This window comes from Lytechinus variegatus, chromosome 1 (assembly GCF_018143015.1).
Source record: "Lytechinus variegatus isolate NC3 chromosome 1, Lvar_3.0, whole genome shotgun sequence".
NCBI classification, from domain to species: domain Eukaryota; kingdom Metazoa; phylum Echinodermata; class Echinoidea; order Temnopleuroida; family Toxopneustidae; genus Lytechinus; species Lytechinus variegatus.
The window spans coordinates 64,903,014-64,926,545 of record NC_054740.1 but is presented as its reverse complement, the minus strand read 5'-3'; the positions used below and the strand labels follow the sequence as shown (position 1 = coordinate 64,926,545).

At 37.2% G+C, this 23,532-nt stretch overlaps 1 protein-coding gene across 1 annotated transcript; it reads left to right on the top strand.

Annotated features, from left to right (window-relative positions):
- Positions 1-582: 582 nt before the first annotated feature.
- Positions 583-16,927, top strand: LOC121431593 (protein artichoke-like). The gene is made up of 3 exons (XM_041629149.1): positions 583-1,719; positions 1,795-2,925; positions 16,491-16,927. Exons 1-3 carry the CDS (start codon positions 897-899, stop codon positions 16,925-16,927), a joined length of 2,391 nt encoding a protein of 796 aa, XP_041485083.1. The 5' UTR covers positions 583-896.
- The last annotated feature ends 6,605 nt before the right edge of the window (positions 16,928-23,532 follow it).

The window sequence follows — 23,532 nt, the reverse complement described above, 5'->3', positions numbered from 1 at the left end:
TTCACAATTCTGTGGAGAAGTCTGGTGAAGCTTTACCAGATGGAAGCACAAAATTCAAAATCAGTCAACAAATAAAGGAGGAGAAGCATTTTTTGTGAATTTTGAAAAATGCGCATAAATGAGCATATTTAAAGAATTTCAAAATTCTGTGTAGAAATTTTGAATCCCCAAACTAGTGCTATCATATAAAGCAAACAGAATTGAAATCGGACTTGAAATGGCAAAGTAGTAGCATTGTGAAATTGTGGACGGACGACAGGCAACGGATGCCACGGCATAAGCTCATCCGGCCTGGATGAGCTAATAATAAAAATAATAATACCAGTAATATGTCTCACTACACTTCCATATTTAGAGGCAATTTTTTATCTTTTTAATAATAATACATAGAATTTGTATAGCGCACTGTCTTTCCTAATTAGATGCTCGAGGCACTTAATACGAACTACAAAAAGGGAGAAATAAAGTAGATGACAAGATTAAAATAGCCTTTCCATCAGATTGTAGATTTTTGTATGTTTTCTTTCTCATAAGGAGTTTTTGGGCTTCACAATTGCGCACTCTCTCTATTTGCTTTTACTACTCTGACCCAATGGCTTCCACATTACTGTTTGGACTCATCAAGTTGATATAACGTTTGTATCATTGATTCAAAGACATTACTGCAAACACTTCTTGCCTTCATTTCAATGTACTCTAATAGATGATCTGTAATGCATGAAGCGCAAATGAGAATACATGTGTGCATGTAATTCTGTTTGGCTCCTGATTTTTTTTACAACATTCTACATTCCAAAGGGAAGTCAATTTAAAAGTATTTCAACAAAGGAGGTAAAAGCAATTGTCAGCATTGATCTGTTATCATCACATTCAGAAACTAATAATTTCTTAAAACAATGAAGATGCTTAACTTCATATATCTTTTGTTCTTATTACCTGCAAGTCAACCAAGATGCCTAAATCTCTGTGATTGTGAGCGGAAAGCTTTTGTTATCAATATAGCATGCAGGGAGCGTGATCTGCATGACATTCCACAGGACCTCCCATGCAATCTTGGTTTGCTTGACTTAAGAAGAAACTTCATTACTACCCTGAAGAAAGAGTCATTCTCATGCCAAAATGAGTTGGCTGTGCTTCTCCTGTCCAACAACCATCTCCGCATCATAGAGCAGAAAGTCTTTGATGATGCAGAAAATCTGGTATACATAGACCTCAGCTCAAACTTTCTTGAGAGTTTACCATACCTTGGTTCTTTACCTTACATTCATGAGATATCTATCATCCGGAATTCTTTGACGGATTGGAATCATCAGACACTCAGCAACATATCAGGACCACACCTTTCATCTCTTCACCTGGCATTCAACAAACTAAAGAATCTACCGGAATTTCCAGTTAACATATCTGCTCTAGAGCTAAAGGGAAATGCAATCACTGACCTGTCTAAAAAAATGTTCATATATCCAAGAACCGTATCATCTCTGGACATTTCCTACAACAATGTTGAGTACCTGTACAGACTGCAAACAATGGAGAACCTGAAGACACTCTCTCTTGCATTCAACCGAATAAGAGAAATTACAACCACTGTATTCACTCACCTACCTTCGATTGAAACAATCAATCTTCAAGGAAACAACATCGTGGATGTCTCTGCCATCCATGATATTCCACATATCAAGTCTATCATATTAGACCACAATCAAATAAGATCTATAAATAGACCAGCATTCAATAATATTCCAGATATAGAAAATATCAATTTGAAGTATAATAAAATCATTGAAATCAAAGGTGATTATTATTTCAATATACCAACTAGTCTAATCCTCTGCTACAACAATATGATTGCAATAAACATATTCCAAGGTAGATATCACTCAAACTTAAAAATTCTCAATGTTGATGATAATAATCTGCAAGTTCTTTCCCTCATTTATTTTCCTAATTTAACTTCTATATATGCCTCTTACAATAAAATTACAATTTTGGAATTTGGTATTTGTAATTATCAACATTTAGTATACATCAATTTATCTTGGAACCAAATTACAAACATTACAAACTTTCAAAACTTGACAAACGTACAAAGCTTGCACCTATCGCACAATTTCTTAACAAACTGGAGTGATCAAAATTTGTTAGGCTCATCTCAGCTCGTTCTCCTCAGAGTTAACGACAACAGATTGTCATTGCTTTCAAATTTCACAGCTTTACCAAGACTTGAAGATCTAGATTTGTCCAGCAACATACTTCACACTATAGAAAATGCATCCTTTCAATTTCTACAAAGACTTGCCACTTTAAATCTTGCTAAAAATAAGATTTCTCACCTTGGTTTTTTGAGGCCCATTATCTCACTTCAAATGCTGAACCTTAATTACAACAGACTTGTGGCAATCGACCCTAAAGTGTTCTCAAATCTTATAAATCTAAGAACTTTACACATAGCATTTAATTTGTTAGTAGAGTATCCTACAATTACGAAAAGCTTGAACTCCCTTCGAAACCTTGACATCAGTCATAACCTATTACCCAATTTGAACCTCAACCATGCCTTTAATCAAAGCATACCCGCTAATATCAATGCAGCGGACAATAGAATCACCCAAGTCATTTCAACTTCACACTCGTATCTAAATATTAATAACAATGCAATTGGAACTTCAAATTCAAGTTTACTTTCAGCAAGCAATGTCCTTGCATGCAACAATAAATTGACAGATTTCAAACATGTTAGACTTTCAAGCACTTTGAAGGGACTTTATCTAAACAAAAATCAAATAGCTACCATACCAAATTTCACATTTGTTTTTGCATCTTCACTCCTCTTTCTAGAATTGGATGATAACAAGATAGTTGATATATCGCATTTAGCTTTCATTGGTCTTCAGTTTGTTGTCAGGATAAAGCTAGAACGAAATCGTCTGTCACACCTACATTCTAGGGTGTTTTCAAATATTCAGAAGCTCCAATACCTTTTTTTAAAAGGAAATCCTTTCACATTCATTTCAAGTGAACTATTTTCACGAATACCTGGTATATTGGGTATATATTTTTCAAACATCCCAGCCTCAAACATGTCCATACAAGCATTGCAAGATATTAAAACTGTTATGTTTTTGGATCTTCATGAAAATTTAGCATTTCAAGCATTAATGTTTACAAACTCAAGCATACAACAAGATGTTGCTTTGGAATTTTCAAATCTGCTTTTATTAAATCTATCTTCAAACAATCTTGGAAATTCTTGTCCATCGTTATTAATAAACACTCTGAATGCGATTGATTATTCTAACAACACAATTACTTCAATCCCAAGACACTGCCTACCAAGAAAGAGTAAGCCATATAATCTCTACTTATCACACAATCAAATACAAAACGTCTCTAATAATTCATTTGATAAACATCAGCAATTCTGGTTGTTGGATTTAAGGTATAACAATATTGTGTTCTTTGAACTAGGTTCCTTACAACATCAGACACACTTGATATATTTATATCTTCAAGGCAATCAACTTACGAAAATTCACCTTGCTATCTCAACATTCTCTTTGAAGCCAATATTCATCTACTTACAAAATAACCATTTGTCATGTGATTGCCAACTCTTAAAAACTATTCGAGCACTCCAACAAATAATCAAACCAACAGTTTGTCAAAAACCTTCTCTGTACATCAACTCCTCTATTGCTGAGCTGACTGGCACTGATGCATTCAAATGTCGCCCACAACTGTGCTCTCCACCATATCAAACTATGCTTTCGTTTGTTGGTGATCAAATGATTGAGTTACCTTGTCCAATTAAGACATCAAGCAACATCTACTGGTCAGTCTCGTTAAAAGAGCAGCAACTATTAACCTCTTTCTTACCAGATGGAGTGGACATTCTTTCTCACCATGCTCTTATCATCACTCATGTCAGGAAAAACATGACTGGACTTTATAGCTGTTGGACTGAGAATGAAAGTGGTCAAACAAAGTTTACAGTAGAATTACTTGTAGATGATGAGTTAGGAAACACAAGGAAAGAGACTTATAACCATTCAGTAATGTTAGCCAGTAAGTGGAAGGACACACTTGTATGTGGTAACAAACCATTTGCTTCAAGTCAAAGTAATATCCTCAGTAGATCATATAACTCATTGTTTGTATTGGTGCTAGGTATCCACTCACTTATCACAAAGTAGTAAAAGCCCAAAAGACTCTATACTCCATTACAAATGCAAACACAATTTTTTAATCAACTATGAAGAAAGTAATAATTTTCATTAGAAATCACAGCATCACAATTTTAGAGATTTTTCAATTCAATTTTCATGTATTTAGATTTTGTTCCTTTTCATTAACAAAATACTATGTAGCAAGTGTGTTGAAGTGTCAGTATGTTTACCCAATTGCTGCAAAATAGCATATTCCTTTGTGTTCAAAGGATAAAATGTACATATCACTACTGTTTCATAGTTGTATGCTATATAGAAGTATTTTGTACATGTATGTAGACTAGATTTGTGTACCTCTGCTCAATTTGAATTGTTCATTCTTTATTCTTGATATTGTGAATGTGTACTTTCATGCTCCAGAGTCATGTCATATACTGTACATAATTTGAGATCTAAATAAAAATTCAATACTCAATGCAATGCAATCTTTTGTTACGGGGTCCAGAAGTTTTATGTAAGAGAGAATGCAAAATAATCATTGCAATGACTATATTGTTAAAGGACAAGTCCACCCCAACAAAAACTTGATTTGAATAAAGAGAAAAATTCAACAAGCATAACACTGAAAATTTCATTTCACAAAACAGTTATATGCACATCTCGGTCAGTATGCAAATGAGGAACTGATGACATCACTCACTCACTAGTTCTTTTGTAGTTTATTATATGAAATATTTTTATTTTCTTGTCATTGTCATGTGAAATGAAGTTTCATTCCTCCCTGAACACGTGGAATTCCATTATTTTAACATTTTCTGCTTCAGGCAAGGAGGTCCTAATCGTCAAATTCGTAAAAATTGAAATATTGTATAATTCAAACAATAAAAAACAAAAGAAATAGTGAGTGAGTGACATCATCGACTCTCATTTGGATGCAACTGGCTCGTTCATATTTACTATTTTGTTAAAATAAGCGAAAATTTGAAATGTCATAACTTTCGTATTTTACATCCAATTTTGATGAAATTTTCAGCATTGTGCTTGTCTGATTTTTCTTTGATTCAAATCAACATTTTTTTGAGGTGGACTTGACCTTTAACAATGTTGTAAGCTCTGTCATATGTTTACCACCATACACTGTTCATGGTGGCTAAGTGGTAGAGCGCCCACCTCGTGAATGAGAGGTGGTCCCAGTCATACCAAAGACTTATAACAAGTGGAGCGCCTCTGGCAGTCTCGTAGGCAATACATGATTTAATATAGCAGCAGTGCTGAATTTGCAAATGACTATGAAATAATAATTCCCAAAAAATACCTTTCATGTAATATACTACTATATTAATTGACCCTTAATGACATTTGACCTTGATCAAGTGACCTACGACTGGTACAAGATGAACAACCATACTGGGTTACCCCAATGTCCACATTTCATTTACATATCATAAACTTTCAGTTATGATAAAAATTCAACAATTACCTCAATACTATATGGCCAAAGTTCATCAACCTTAAATGACCTTCAACCTTGGTCATGTGACGTGAAATTTGCACAGGATGTTCAGTGATACTTGATAACTCTAATGTCAAAGTTTTATGAACTAGCTCCATAAACATTATAAGTTATGATGGAAAAGTTCTTTGACACAGAATGACATTTGACCTTGATCATGTGACCTGAAACTTGAGCAGGATCTTATGTAATATTTTGTTACCTTTATGTGTAAATTTTATGAACTAGATCCATACACTTTTGAAGTTATGATGACATTTCAAAAACTTAAACTTAGGTTAAGATTTCAATATTGATTCCCCAACATGGTCTAAATTCATTGACCATAAATGACCTTTGACCTTGGTCATGTGACCTGAAGCTCTGGCATGATATTCAGTAAACATGATTACCCAAGTTTCATGACCTAGGTCCACATACTTTTTAAGCTATGATGATTTTACTTCAGTGTTGAATACGCCGCCGCCATCAGAAAAGCGGGGCCTATAGTCTCGCTCTGATATGCAGGCGAGAAAAATTTATTTCTGTCAAAATATTGATTTTCTTGATATTCAAAAATGATTTCTAGCTAAATACATCTTATATTAGTCATGAAGGTAATAAATGCTGTACTTTGAAATTAAAAATTGTTGCCATAGGCCTTATTAAAAGCATGATATACATTGTAACTGGGAACATATGATTTTGACAGAATTTGGCTTTGCAAGACTATAAATATAGCATTGTGATAGAAGAGTGAAATATTTACTCTAAAACCATGGTTTCTCATGAGATATATCATATATTGTGTAATTATTAAAGGTGATAAATGCTGCATTTTTAAATTGAAAATGGCTGCCATAGGCCCATATCGTGTTATGTACAATTTGAATGCTGACAGATAACTATCACAAAAGGGCATAGGCAGCTATTTTGAATTTTGAAATATAGCCTTTATCACCTAAATCAAATAAGAGATACATTTTGTTAGAAAATAATGTTTCTAGACAATATTTTACTCATGAAACACCATTTAGTCAGGCAAAGCTAAAATCTGTTAAAATAATTTGTCCCCTTCACACTATACATACTACCATTAGGGCCTGTAGCAGCAATTTTTTACTTTCAAAATACAATATTTATCACCTATCTGGCAGAAGGAACTGATATATCTTGTTAGAAATCATGCTTTCAGACAACATTTAAATCATATATCACAATAAGTGCATTTATGGTGCTCACTCCTGTGAAAATTGGTTTCCCAGTTCGCATTGTACAAAATACATTCAATGTCAATGGCAGCCATTTTGAAAGTCAAAAATACAGTATTTTAACACAAACTTGAAACCTGAATATTATATTTTGTTCAAAATTATGATTTTAGACAGCATCCTATTTATTTATCACAAATTCATGCATTTAGTGCTTATACAACAAATACAACAAGTACAAATACAACATTTATCACACACATGGCATAGTAAATAATATATTTTGTGAACGATTGCTTTTTTAGTCAGTATTCCACTCTTTTATCTCAATTATATGTATTTTAGTGCTCACTCTTACAAAGTATGCTGGCCTCCATTTCTTTGTACATAATACTGTTTGGACCAGTGACGGCTATTTTGAATACAGCAATTTTCCCATACATGACATAATGATTGATATATAATGATGATTTTCATACATTACTAAGTTCATAGATCACAATTACTTGCAGTTTAGTGAGCATTTTTTGTGAAATTTGCTATCCCTATTCATATATTGTACATAATAGGGTGTACAGGGGTCTAGGGCGGCCATTTTGATTTTCAGGAATTAAATATTTTTTTCAAAAATCATTTTTCCAGAGAGTATGTTACTCCTGCCACACAATTGCATGCATTTTATAGCCAATGTGCAGGCAATTTTATGATTTAGTCGGCAATTTGCATATTTTGGCAGCCATATTGGATTTTGTCGACCATATTAGATTTTGCTAATTTGCAGAAAATGCACAAAGTTACACAAGTAGCATCATTCAGATTCGTAATCAGCACCCTCGCATTGACAAGAAACCATAAAAATAGATTGTATATATATATATGAAAAAACAAGGTTATACCTCTTCTATCCTAGACTATTACAATAAAAACAAATTGCAATAACAGTTTAAAGTTATTGAAACCATTCAATTTGATTGGCTGATAGAAAATCTGTTATAAAAATAATAAATTTGTTACTATAACAAGTGTTTTAGAAACAGGACCCAGAATTTTCTGAACTTCTCCCATTTTTGTACAAAAATGCTCACAGAACATCATACCACATAGATCTAAAATATCAGAGGTTCAGAAATATTTTTCTCTTCAGAATATTTTCAAACTATACTAGGCCCATCAGTGTTAGCTCATAAGAGAGGATTGTTGTGATAGAATTTCATCAGTGTGAACTCACCCTGTCTATTAGGTAAATTGCCAAATCATTAACTCATCCACTTACCACATGGTCTACCTTCATTTAGTCTAATGCCATTCCATCCATCAACATTTCATCTAACAACCATTTGGTCTAATCACCAGTTCGTCTATGAACATTTCATCTCAGTTGGTCTAATATCCATTCTATATTCATCCATTTTGCTGAATTAACACTTAGTCCAATCAGACCAAATGGTATATGGACTAAATGTGTATTGGACAAACTGGTTATTAGACAAAATGATGAGAGGAAGAAATGGCAATTAGACAACATGGATAGTGGAAGAACTGATAGTAGACCAAATCATAGTAGACGAGGTGGTAATTGGAAAAATTGGCATTAGACCAACTGAAATTAAAGGGTCTATTATTGATATAGCAGACCTGGATTCAGTCTTTTTTCTTGGGACAGAGCAATGGGAACAGGCTGTACACACATAGCTCTTTTCATGCTCAATTTGACACGACTTTGACTTTTTGTGTCAGTGTTGAAAGAAGTTTATTCCTACAAAGGAACTTGAATGTCACATGCTGTGATAGGTGGGCAATCAAAAAGCCTTTTAAAATCATCAATCAAGATAGAAAAGGAATTGTTCCAATGTGGCGACAGTTTGCCAACAAAAAATGGAATGCTGTAGTTATTTTCCAAAATCAACAAATGAAAGTAATAACCATTCTTCAGTTGTGAGATGTAAGATTGTATATTTTGGACATGTTTCATCTTTTTTTTAAAGAATTTGACTTCATTTTTGTGTGGTGGTCTAGTGGGACTGACACTCATCTTGCAACAGAGGGTCCTTGGGTAGAATCCCAGCTGTTACATTTTCATACAGCAAGAAATTTATCCACGATATGCTGCACTAAACCCAGGTGAGATGAATGGGTCCCAAGTAGGATAAATTCTCTGGCCTGTATTCTGAAGTCAGGTTTAACTTAGACCATGTCTAACTCTGTGCTAAAATTATGGGAAGCCAAAAGTGTCAAAATGATCATTCAGTTGTATGTTTCTTTGGTTTACTGTGCTCTTTCCTGATTAATCGATGGTAAAGACAATCATCTATTTATACTTCCTAGACAATTACGAATGATTTGAGAGCCAAATGAGCTGAAATATCACATCTCTACAGTTTGTGATTCATGTAACAATTGGCTATCCATACTTAAAGGTCAAGTCCACCTCAGAAAAATGTTGATTTAAATCAATAGAGAAAAATCAGACAAGCACAATGCTGAAAATTTCATCAAAATCGGATGTAAAATAAGAAAGTTATGACATTCATAGTTTCGCTTATTTTCAACAAAATAGTTATATGAACGAGCCAGTTACATCCAAATGAGAGAGTCAATGACGTCACTCACTCACTATTTCTTTTGTTTTTTATTGTTTGAATTATACAATATTTCAATTTTTACGAATTTGATGATTAGGACCTCATTGCCTGAAGCACAAAATGTTAAAATAATGGAATTCCACGTGTTCAGGGAGGAATGAAACTTCATTTCACATGACAATGACGAGAAAATAAAAATATTTCATATTTCATATAATAAAATACAAAAGAAATAGTGAGTGAGTGATGTCATCAACTCTCTGATTTGGATGTAACTGGCTCGTTCATATAACTATTTTGTTGAAAATAAGCGAAACTTTATAATGCATAACTTTCTTATTTTACATCCGATTTTGATAAAATTTTCAGTGTTATGCTTGTTGAATTTTCCTTTTTATTCAAATCAAGTTTTGTTGGGGTGGACTTGTCCTTTAAGCCACAACTTTAAACATGTTAAACCTGAGTAGTTAAACCCGACTTCAGAATATAGGTCTCTGAATGCACTGAACACTGTTGATAAAGAACGAGGCTCATTCAAAAGCAGGAGTAATGAGAGTTGTGCTTTGTATGGTTTTGCAAAAATGGGGAACATAAATCAAGCTATTATTAATAATTTGAAGTCAGATGCAAGAAAGTCAGTTGGAAGCTCCTTGGTGTGATCAATGCCTATCCCCGATCTTCTCAGCCTGTAATTTTCAATTTTCTATTTTAATATCACAAATATTCTTTTTTTTTAACAGGTTGTTACATAAAGAAATTGTTGTTTTTTTAATGTCAAGTTACCATGGGAACATGAAAGACCACTCTTCTGTTTCCTTCCTACGGAGCCACACCAATGATCGAAACTCAAGACTCACAAAATGTTCAAATAATCTGACAAAACAAAATATCCTGTTACTCCCTTTTGGTGGAGTGACTCGAGTCTGTTTGAAAAAAAAAGTTATTGAAAAACTTCTGGTCTTGCATTCCCTATTTTGATCCTGTTTGCTCTTGAAAAGTGGCAGGTTCACTTCCCCCAATTCTTGCACGCAATGATATAAAAGTCTTGTTTCTTAGAAAAAAAATTGGAAAAAGCACATGTCTGTGTAATGTGGAAGGAGCTTGTCCAAATTTGAGCAAAATAACAGAAAAGTTGCAGTCTGGCTTGAAAAAAAAAGATAAATAGGAAGAAAATGCAGAGTGGGGTCGGAATATACCAAACACGAAATATAGACGACATGAGAGAGAAGGAACAGAGATATGGAATATAGATCTATTGACTACAGAATTGTGGAATAGTAGTCAACTTCCATAATCCTGGACCATGAAGTCTAGGGTTCAAATCCCACCACAGAACTACCATTCTCTGAAAAGACCTGAAATGCACCTCATCATGCCAAAAATACTTGCATACATTGTGTTTGTACAAGCCATAATCTGATACGGGGATTTACACTTATGATTTACCTGTAAAGCTCTTTTATGTGAACTCAAAACTTATTATATAAATATTATCATTAAATTACTTTATAAAGAATATGTTATGGAAAAACATAATGTATGATGAAGGGATGTATGGGATTATGAACTCTATTCCTTTGTACTGTTACAGAAACATCAATAAAAATCCTGGGAAAATGCTCAATAAGATATCTCAAGCTTGTCACTTTGAATGATTTTTCATCCAAAGGCATGTTTCATTTCTGTCATTCTTGAATCTTTTCTTCTCCTGCCAAAAATCCCCTCAAAGGACTCGCCGATCAATTTCCTTTTCTTTCCATTCTTTTTCCTTCTCTCTCTCCCTCCCCCAATCTCTATCTCTGTTGCTCTCTCCAGCTTCAATGGACAAGTAAAATAGCACCCCATCTCTCTTTCTGTTGTGCTCTCTCTCTCTCTATCCTTTTCTCTCTGTTATTCTCGATCCACCTTTCACACAAAGCACAAAACAAAATCTGGCTCACTGATCTTGGGCCTGTTGTTGAAAGAGATGTAATCAAACACAAAACCAATCAGAGTAGTAGGTTCATGATCAACACAACCTCATTCCGGGCAAATCAGCCAGAGGTAAGAGGGACTTGTGATTGATTTTTTTTAAAGTTGTGATTAAACGCAACTCTTCGTGCAACACACGATCCTGGTAACTGTAAACCTGGGAGAATAAGAATGTTACTTCGTCCTGTTTTTCCTTTCATCCAGTTATGGTAGCCTCAAATCTTCATGTAATGCACTTTTTAAAAAATCTTAAATCCTGTTTTTCTAAGCAAGAAACTTGGCTTAGGGGGACGGAGGGAAATCTTGCAACAGTGTTGATACAGCATTGACTATGGACTTGGGACTGAGTTCTAAACTTGAAATAGGCCGGGTGGGTGTTTCATAAAGCCGTTCGTAAGATAAGAACGACTTTAAGAACGACTGGTGATCCTTTCTTGTGATAAATGGTATATACATTGGCGATGGTTAAGCGCGTAAGAAAGGTTCACCAGTCGTTCTTAAAGTCGCTCTTATCTTACGAACAGCTGTATGAAACGGCCCCCAGGTTATGAAATGTGATATTTTTTAGAGAGAGACCTTTATCGCAACCACTAGCATTACCAGGGAAGGAATAAATTTTCCCAAAATATATGCATGAGAGATGAGGATATGGTTTGATAATAGTAAATAATAGTAATAACAACCATAACAACAATAACAATAATAATACTAACAAATTAATAAAAGTGATGATTATGATAATACTACCACTAATAAATAATGATGATCATAAGAATAATAATAACAACAATAATAATAATCTTCTTTAAGAACGTTTACAACTGCTTTGTAGATATCACTTTAATATTCTGGCTTGCTCACACACAACTTGCACACTTTCTCCTTTACCTATCCAGTGAGAGCTAATGTTAGGCATGCTATATTGACTTTTGCATCATACTAGGTACCCACTTAATACCTGGGAAGAGCTTGAAAAATCATAGATTGACGTCCTGTTAAAGGACAATGTGGTCAATGTTACATTGGATAGATTGACTGGTTAATAATTGTACAAAAAAGCTCAGTTCCATACAGTGAAAATGGCATTAAAAACATTATGAAAGTCTGATGTTATATCCATGAGAGATGTTTATTTAAAAAAAAAAAAGGATTAGTAACATCAGAAAAAACAAATCCTTATTATCTAGTGACCATTTTCTAATAAATTTCATCTTTAATTGATCCCCTTGTGGAATCGGAAAAAAATAATTTTGTGACTCTTCAATGAGGTCAATATAGTAAAATAGTTATAGTTTTGAGGAAAATATGTCTCTTATAATGTGTGTAATGTTGATGGGAAGTATTTTCAAATAGTGAAAATCAGAGCAAATGTTTGAAAATGAAAATACAAAAATCTATATTGGTAGATTTGTTTATTTTGACTGATCTAAGAGCGCATCCATTTTATGCAAAGTCAGATGGGATGATGTGAGGCCGGGTGGGTTGGTATTCTTAAGAAAGGGGTCCTCTTTATCAGATGGTCTTGTTACACAGATCACTCCATACCAAAGTCAGCAGGAAACATACTGATATCCTAGATATTTTACAGTAATGAAATTCCCATCTCGAGCTGCTAGCCCTGGATGACATAGCAGTATGTTCTTGATCGCAAGCCCACATGTTTAGAGTGAATACAGTGTATTGAGAACGTATCAATTTGTGTACAAACACATCTATTCTTAGAACATCAACTTTCTTTCACCCTTTTTTCTTGTGTGATGCTGACATGAAAATCAATCTTTATAACAGCTAAAGATCATCAAAGAGACAAAATCCTTGATATTAGCTGAAATTTTGGAATTTATATATGACATGAGATGTTTCACTAAGATTTCAATCTTATTTATGATCGAAGCCAGTAAGAATTTATGTTTTCTATCAATAATTGACAATTTTCAAGAAAATAGCATCTTTGCAATAAATTTTGACTGTGTGAAAAGCAGTCATTACTTTGTGAAACAAGATACTCTTTCAAAAAATGCCAGTCATCGCCATGGTGATGTCACTATACCTATCTTATGATCTGATACTTGAAAATGCCTAGCAATATACTTCAAAGCTATTGCAAATTAATTTTGAGTCTAAAACCAATCACAAGTCCTGCGATAACTCACATATTCCAGACTTGTAAAATGATTTTTTTCACTAAAGTTAATAGAAGGGCCCTCTGCACCAGCCCGAGTTTTCAAATTATCGGCTATTTCTGATCCGGTAAATTATCCAGCTCTGAACAATCTCGAGATTATTTGTAATGGAGACGCAATAATTGTGCTAGTTCGTAGGATTAATCTCAAGATTGCAATCCCAAGTCAACTTGGGATTATTTGCAAAATAACGTGCTATTTTATGAATTATCCCGCTAATTCGCAGGTGCAGACGCACTCAGGATTATTTATTCATGGCGTCAGACCATAATGCTTTCAGGCCTCGCTCGAGCAGGAATCGCTCTTCCTGCGATGGTGGAGACAGGATTTCTTGAATCTCGAGATTAATCGCGAAGAGGGCCGATCGGGCTAAAATCTCAAGATCGAGCAAACTCGGGATGGTGCAGCACCGCCTATTGATGACTGAGAGAATCTTCTTTTAACACTTTGCACTCTGAATTAATTTGGGGGGATAATAATGACAATTGTTTCCATGATTAGTTCTTTAATTAAAGATATCCATATTGCACCATTGATACTTTATTATCATATAGATGTCATCCAAGAACTGTTGCCTTTTATTTGCTTATCTAATTTGAAGGTAGGGGAGAAAACTAATTAATACGATTGTTGAATTTAATTGTACGAATGTGCAAAATTGCAACATCAGCGCGCAGACCAGAAGCCTTCATAGCCCCACCTCAAGTCCCTAACTACTCATATCTGGCCAGGTTTATTATCCATAGTGCATCATTCTGAGAGGTGTAGTGTTGTAATAATAGGCCCACTTTATTGATAACACACTAATGCACAATTACATATATTCATATCACAATAATTGCATTACAAAGTAGCAGTCTAACATGTACCTTTCCTCTCAAAACCAATTCATTATTTAACATAAAGAAAATTACAGGCTAACTTATCCTCTACATCACTAATGATTATCTCGAAAGGCATTTTTTAAGATTAGTCATTTATAACACAGAGTCAATGAGAGACAGAACAAATTGTTTATCCGTTCACTCCCCCTAAAGCCCCTTTCACAATTGGTGGTGCGACTGCTTACAACCGTTGCAATTGTGTGCAACATATATTGTGACCAAGTGATCGCAAACGATCGCAAAAGCAATTGTGAAAGCCCCTTTAAAAACCTGTCAAGATTGCTGATGGATCAATGTCTAAATATTAGAGTGACTATCTCTTCTTGATATTTTTTCTATCATAAGAAAAGAAGATGTGCTCTTGATTATTGTCAGGGTTTGATGCGAAACCGAAAAATCAGCCTAAAGAATTTACATCATGCAATGTTCTTCCCTCGTTTCTCTTACTCCCATTCCAAACTCCTCAGCCTCACTTCACAATTTCGATATCACGGTGTCACGATCGTACTAGTGCCTACAGGGGAAAGAAAAACATCGTTTTACATCGATCGGTCACCAAAGCGAGTGCAAATACTTTAGTGAACACTGATTGATTGTGCGAAGCCCCAAGTCTCTCGCATCATCTGAATTCAACGTTTGTATCGGCGTAAGCCGACCCAACTGATGGTTCTCGAGATCTAGGACAAACCTCATCTTCACTGAAGCTCTCTCTTGAAGAAAGGAAATATAAATAATAATAATAATAATCCGCTTTTATATAGCGCTTAATCCATCGGAACGACGTTTCTAAGCGCTTTACAGATATATTAATAACAAACTGGTTCACTAGCAGGTTTATTATGACGCTTCTTTTCAAGGTCAAATACATGATGAAAGATCATTGAGGATTTATTAATTTTGTTTTATCTTATTTCAAGATTAATAGACATGTATATATATTTATGTATGGTGAATTTGTTTGTCTTCCAATGTTCATAATGCGTCTTAATGCCATCGTCTTTACGTCTATATGTGTATTATGACGGAATAAACCCAATCATAGACTTCGCCCTTTCGGAGGATGTAGGCATAAATATATATATGTGTAAAGTTATACATGTACAACAGCCTTTGGCAACTCTTTTTAAATTTAAATATTGTAAAGAAATGGTTGAAGAGAACAATGGTAGGCGTAGCTTAAATCAAGGTTCCCCAGAGCTATCTACCCTTTGGAAAAATTGGTGATGCCAAAAAAATGTCTCTGCCGGGAATCGAACCCGGGCCCCCAGCTTTGAACGCCGGTGCCTTAACCACTAGACCACAGAGACGGGTTATAGTGGTTAGGGCGAACCCAATCCGATTGACTGTCAGATAGACAGATTTTCAACACTATACCAATTATATATATATATATATATATATATATACACTGTCAAAAATGTTGATTTTAAAAATAGTGTTATTTCCATGTGCTTTTACACTTTATGTACATTTGATTGTTTGCAATCAAAAACACAATTTTCACACTTCATGCAGTTTTGCACTTAATATTTGATCAACTGCTTACACTTAATGAATAATTTTTTTTTTCATATTTTGGATTAATATGAATTACTAAAGGATTTATATCTTTGAAGTTATAAGCATATAGACAATTAGCTGTGAAAAGTATTTTTAATTATTACAAACATCCCTCACATACTTTTTATAGGCCTATATGAAAATTCATGCGTTTGAAAAAATTACATTATGCTAGTATTATACTAATAACAACTGATTATTGTTCTAAATTTGAATTCACATATACAAGCAAATTTATTCAAAAGTGGTGTCAAAGTCTAATAGACTGCTTGGTATTATTAGAAGAACTTTTGTACATTTTGTACTTTTGTACTTTTGCTTGGTATTCTAAAGTGGTGTCAAAGTCTAATAGACTGCTTGGTATTATTAGAAGAACTTTTGTACATTTGGATAAGACCTCTATTAAGCTTTTGTTTAAGGGTATTATTCGCCCTATCTTAGAGTATGGCCAGGCTGCGTGGTCACCGTATAAGCTGGGTGAGCAGAGGCGGTTAGAAAGTGTTCAACGTAGAGCTACTAAATTGATCCCAGGTATTAAGCACTTATCATACTCTGAACGTCTTCGCCTCCTGAAATTGCCATCACTCAGTCATCGACGTAAAAGAGGTGACATGATTGATGTGTACAAATATCTGCATGGTTACTATGATTCAAGTTCTGAACTTTTCTATCTGAGACAAGGTGGTAAAACGCGAGGTCATTCCTTAAAGCTAGAGAAAAGATATTCGCGTCTTGATGTGCGTAAGTTTTTCTTTGCTAACCGAGTGATAGATGTGTGGAACAGTCTCCCAGAAGATGTAGTTACTGCTTGTTCAGTGATTGCTTTTAAGAATAGACTGGATAAGCATTGGGAGAAGATTGCCTATGACTTTGAGTAATTTTCGTTTCTTGTGTGTTTCCATGGGATTTTTCACTGTCTACGATACCCCTGCCACCCCTCCATGCCAACATAAGTAGCGCATCTAATTTTGTCTGAAGGAGAGCAACAATAGACATTTCTACTTTGATCGATGAACAGGCTTCGTCCTACAACATCGTTGGAGTAAACTAAACTAAACTAAACTAAACTATACTTGCACTGTTTACAGCTTTGCACAGATGCTGCAGAAAATAGGGAGAAAATAGGAAAATCAATGCGATGCTACCAGAAAGGATTTCCGTGCCGCAAGGCTGGAAAATGTGAGCCGCATGACCTCGAAAGAGTACACGGAATTGTTCGTTCGGCCGCTGCCACGCTGATCACGGATAGTGCCTGAGGAGGCGCTTGTTTTCCTTGTGAAGTAGCCTGCACTATCACACCAATTATGTCTGTGATATGGAGGTGCATGGCTATTGCATGCCATTTACAGTCAATTGATGGCTTGTTGAGAATATAAGACGAGGGAGAATGAAAATATGAGATATTCAGGACATGAGAAGAGATGATGTTTGGATATTAAATATAAAATGCAAAGTGCAATATGTTGAGGGTATGACAATCGAACATCATCAGATGTCATTCATATATGAGCCTGCATGCTCACAGCATAATTGACAATTTTAAGAATTGCTGGTAAAATATGCTATTGTGAATATGAATGAAGTGGTTTAAAGTGGATGAAGTGAGCAAATGGAAATGAAATAAAAAAAAAAAAACAGGTATCAAAATTGGAATATAGCAGCTATGGAATATGCTACTTGTATGATTGTTTTCAGAAATACAAATAGGTCTGCATTAAAAAAAAAGCAAATCCAAAATTCCTCGATAATTTTCCCAGGCTTTCATTCCAAAAGATGGTGTGAAAACCCACTTGACTTTTACCCCTTCCACTTACAAATGGTGACTGTCAAACACATCTTTGCTTTGATGTCAAATATTTTTGTTGACAGCTGTCCTGAAATTACTATTGAACTTCTACTTATCAATTCAATTTCTGACTGTCAAGCAAACACCAATGTTTTCTTATTAGGTTATACGTTTGTATTGTACTGTATACATATCCATATTTCAAAGCTTGAACAGTAATAGAATGGTATTAAATATCAACAAATAAAAGCTTGGTCGAACTATAATACAATGGCAAGTCCTTCTTGAATATCATCAAATAAAAGTAGCTTGGTCAAACGATATAAAGCCATCGATGTTGACCAAGTAATTTGAGTGATGGCCTCGGAAGGGACCATCAAGAGTGACCATGAATTTGGATTCGCTAGATCTAGGAAAAAGACCATTTCGTTGAACCAACGATACAGGTTTACAAAAAGTAATTACTTTTGAAGGATAGAAAATGATTATTTGAAATTGGTCCATATGAAATAAGTAAGTTCAAGGCTTTGGGAGAAAGACGTGATTGAAAAGCGTTTCCTTGCCTGTGAATCATGAAAATACTTACCTGATTTTCTTATTTACGAGATAACTCATACATCTACTTGATTTGCTAGTTCAGCCTTCTGGACTGCCATACCCGAATAGAACTCCCAAGGATTTAAAAAGCGCGCGCGCGCCCTCTCCCGTTCAGGCTTACTACCCATGAACACCGCGCAATTAGCGTCCATCTTCCTCAACTTTTGCAAGCCCATACGTTGAAACATGTTGCTACGCAAGGCGGAGGGTCGGTGGGAGGGTATCAAGTAGATGTATGAGTTATCTCGTAAATAAGAAAATCAGGTAAGTATTTTCATGATTTACTTCAATAACTCCATACATCTACTTGATTTGCTAGACCAGCACGGACTCAACCCGTAGGGAGGCATGTTTTCAAATGTAAGCCCGAAAAATTAAACACCAAAGGAAACACGAAAATTAGGGAGAGGGGGAAAAAGCCGCAGCTGCTTTAAGCGCCGAAGCAGCAAATCTCGCCTCACTGGACGGAATGTCCTTCAAGTAGAACGAAGTGAAGGAGTTAGATGAGCGCCAAAAGGCGGCTCTCGAGATGTCCTCGAGGGGAATGCCCTGGAAAAGGGCCCATGACGAACTAATGCCCCTAGTGTCATGGGCCTTAGGCCTGGTTGTATCCGATAACAAAGCACCCGCGCCCGCTGAGTTGATGGCCTCAACAATCCATCTAGAGATGGTGTCGCGGGATGCCGCTGAGAAGGGTTCACGTGAAATTACGAATAATTGATCTGAACTCCTAGACGATTTGGTGCGATCCAAGTACCACTTCAACGCCCTCACGGGACACCACAATCTATCCTCTGAAATAGATGAAAAACTAGACAGAGGGGCCAGGAAGATTTCAACTGAACCAGACGACATAGTTTGATTCTTTGCGATGAACGAGGGGGTCGGAATTAACCTAACACCCCGTCTCTCCCAGCGAATGTGTCCCGGGGAAACACACAGGGCATGGAGAGAACTTCGCCTTTGGCCCGAAGCGATAGCCATTAAAAACGCTGTTTTGATGGCTAAGTTATGGAGAGAAGCCTCCGCTAGGGGCTCAAAGGGCGGTTTTGCAAGGGCCCTAAGGACTGCAGGCAAACTCCACGACGGGGCTAAAGATTTGACTGGTGGCCGCTTCACAAAAAAGGATTTTAATAAATCCGTAATGACTGACGAGTTAGATACAGAAGAACCATCCGCGAAACCGCGGTGCGTCGCTGCAATCGCGGACCGATAGCCCCTGATAGTTGCGATCGCTTTGCCTTTATCAAAAAGGTCAACCAGAAAATCTGCGATCGACGCAATCGAAGCAGAGCGAGGATCGAGTGAGCGTTGATTGCACCACTCTGAAAAGATGCCAAGTCTGGAGTTGTATAAGCCCAACGTGGAAGCACGCCTGCTTTCCGAGACAAACTTGGCTGCCCGAGCCGACAGACCTAGGGCCCGGGCATCCTCCCCGAGAGCGGCCATGCAGTCAAGTGTAGTGACTCCGGCCGCGGATGCCTGATTCCCGAGAGGGGCTGGGAAACTAGCTGACTTGTCGGAGGTAGAGTGAGAGGATCCCCCACTAATAATTCCAGTAGTTGGGGGAACCACGCCCTTCCCGGCCAGTTGGGTGCTATGAGAAGTACCCACGCCCTGTCCGCCTTCACCTTCCGGAGGACCTGCGGGATCAGGGAGAAAGGCGGGAAGGCATAGCACCTCTGACGTCCCCAGTTCATTGAGAAAGCATCGAGATGTGACGCTTCCATCTCGTTTACTCGAGAGCAGAAGACTGGGAGCTTCCGATTCAGCGCTGTTGCGAACAGGTCGATGTCCAGCGGTCCCCAGCGGTGGAGAATCGACCTGAAGATCTCTGGGTTTAGTGCCCACTCGGAGGGGAGGCACCGCCCCCGAGAGAGGAAGTCGGCTATGAGATTGTCCCTGCCCGGTATGTACGAGGCGATCGGGACAATCTCCGTTGCACGACACCACTTCCAGAGACCCGCAGCCAACGCGTCGAGAGAATTCGACCGTGTGCCCCCTTGTCTGTTTATGTAGGCTGCCACAGACCTGTTGTCCGTGCGGACCAGCACTGTCCGCCCGATTAGCTTGTGCTGAAAGTGGCGAAGAGCGTTGGACACCGCTTGCATTTCCAACACATTGATGTGAGGGAGGGCGCCTGGATAAGCCCAATCTCCGGACACCATCTCCCCCTCGCAGTGGCCTCCCCAACCGGAGAGCGAGGCGTCGGTGGTCAATGAGGCTGACGGGAGGGGAGTCTGTAGTGGCTTTCCCTGAGCCACGAACGCTGGGCGAGTCCAGGGCGCTAAACTGCGACGGATAGCCAGTGGTAAGGGAATCCGAGAATGCAGTGAGTCTACTCCGGGGCTGTAGTAGCGGAGAAGGTGTCTTTGGAAGGGCCTCATATAGAGACGACAATCTTGCATTATGTCTACTAAGCTGGCCATATAGCCTAGTAACTGAAGCCAGACGCGGGCTCTCACGTGACTGCGCCCCCTTAGGGAGCGGGCGAGAGACGTGATCGACCGCACCCTCTCTGGGCTGGGCCGTGCGAGCTGGTTTGGTATATCTATCCTCGCGCCCAAATACGTGGGGACGCGGGAAGGAGTGAGCTCCGATTTCTCCCAGTTGATTATGAACCCGAGGTTCTGAGTCACCCGTAGCAGCAAGGAGAGGTGAGCTTGTAACTTTACCTCTGAGTCTGCGACAAGAAGCCAGTCGTCTAGATAGACGAAGAGTCGCAGGCCTTGGTTTCTCAAATAGGCTGCCACGGTGGTGACTATGCGTGTAAACACTCGGGGCGCCGGTCTTAGCCCGAACGGGAGGGCCCGGAATCGGTAAGTCACGCCGTCGAATTGAAAACCCAGCAGGTCTCGTGAGGCTGGGTGGATGGGAATGTGGAAGTACGCGTCGCGTAAATCCAGGGACACTGCCAAGTCCGCCGCCTCCAGTGAGGGGAGGATCGTGGCTAACGTTTCCATCCGGAAATGTTCGGTCGGAATGAATGTATTGATTCTCTTCATGTTGAGAATCATTCTTAATTTGCCCGAGCGCTTGGGGATGACGAAGATCGGGGATAGACAAAGATTGGGGAGATTGAAATAAAAAGGGAGAATGCACAAAGATAAGCAAAAAGAGTAAACCAAAAATCAAAAAAGATTTGAAATTTGGGAGACTTATCTGAGCACGTCTGATCCGTAGGCTTGCCGAAAGCAAAAGAGGAAGATGGACGCTAATTGCGCGGTGTTCATGGGTAGTAAGCCTGAACGGGAGAGGGCGCGCGCGCGCTTTTTAAATCCTTGGGAGTTCTATTCGGGTATGGCAGTCCAGAAGGCTGAACTAGCAAATCAAGTAGATGTATGGAGTTATTGAAGTAAATAGATGTATCTGAATTCCTGATGATGAAACATAAGATAGATTAGATGGCAAATTTTCAAAGGATGCTCCTTACAATCTTAAAATGATTCTGTTCACAGAGAAGTAACCTTTCAAAATTAATAGACAAACATGATAGACATGGAGGGTGAGAAAGACAGACAGCAAGATAGATAGATAGATAGATAGATAGATAGACAACAAGATAGATAGATAGATAGATAGACAACAAGATAGATAGACAGATAGATAGATAGATATATAGATAGATATATAGATAGAAGACGTTAGATAGACAGCCAGACATACAGCAAGATAGACGGATGGATGGATAAATAGATAGATAGACAGACAAAATAGATAGATAGATAGATAGAAAGATAGATAGATAAATAGATAGATAGATAGATAGAAGACGTTAGACAGACAGCCAGACAGACAGCAAGATAGACGGATGGATGGATAGATGTATCTGAATTCCTGATGATGAAACATAAGATAGATCAGATGGCAAATTTTCAAAGGATGCTCCTTATTTCAAAACAACTGTTACAATCTTAAAATGATTCTGTTCACAGAGAAGTAACCTTTCAAAATTAATAGACAAACATGATAGACATGGAGGGTGAGAAAGACAGACAGCAAGATAGATAGATAGATAGATAGATAGATAGACAACAAGATAGATAGATAGACAACAAGATAGATAGATAGATAGAAGACGTTAGACAGACAGCCAGACAGACAGCAAGATAGACGGATGGATGGATAAATAGATAGATAGATAGAAGACGTTAGACAGACAGCCAGACAGACAGCAAGATAGACGGATGGATGGATGGATAAATAGATAGATAGATACATAGATAGATAGATAGATAGAAGACGTTAGACAGACAGCCAGACAGACAGCAAGATAGACGGATGGCTGGATGGATGGATGGATAGATAGATAGATAGAAGACGTTAGACAGACAGCCAGACAGACAGCAAGATAGACGGATGGATGGATGGATGGATGGATGGATGGATGGATAGATAGATAGACAGAGATTGAAAATAAGTACAAGTGCAATCTTTATAATCATTTTTTAAATTTCTTTTTCGGTTGGATTTTTTGTGGTTACTGACCTCAGTAAAATATAGGACCTTTATCATATATCTCAGATGTATTCCTCACCTGTATGGAATCTAATATTACAAGTTGTACCTTGGAAAATGACGCTTTTTGGGTGTTACCATCCTATATTGAAGAATGAGTCTTAGAGAATATCAAGTACTATCTCAATACAACACAAGAAGTTACATGAAATTCCAACACAGAAACTTTGGCTCGATTTCACAAAGGTGGTTTTGAAAACCACGGTTGAATCCATGGGTTATGCAGATTTTCTGTATCAATTACGATTAATTTAGCGCGTATCAGAAGGATGTATAAAAAATGTCCAATGCTGATGCACGCTTTTGTCAGTGCGCCAAATTGACGTCTGTTACTATGGTTAAATATGCTTTTTTATTCACGAGTCCACTGTTTGAAGAGTGGACTCATCAATTCAAAACAGTGAATAAAATAGCGTTGATAACCACAGCAACAGCATGCATCAGCATTGGATATTTTAAATATACGCGGTAAAATAAGCGTAATTTATGCAGGAAATCTGCATAAACTATGGACTCAACCGTGGGTTTTCAAAACCACCTTTGTAAATTCGGGCCTTTGTGTCTGGGGTAGCTCATTACCCC

What these genes read in the sequence shown, in the direction of transcription:
- LOC121431593 (XM_041629149.1), top strand. Translation starts at nt 897, where the DNA reads ATGAAGATGCTTAACTTCATATATCTTTTGTTCTTATTACCTGCAAGT. An exon ending in CAATCAAATAAGATCTATAA is followed by an intron (nt 1,720 to 1,794) that starts ATAGACCAGCAT and finishes TTGAAATCAAAG; the next exon opens with GTGATTATTATTTCAATATA. An exon ending in GATAAAGCTAGAACGAAATC is followed by an intron (nt 2,926 to 16,490) that starts GTCTGTCACACC and finishes GCCCTATCTTAG; the next exon opens with AGTATGGCCAGGCTGCGTGG.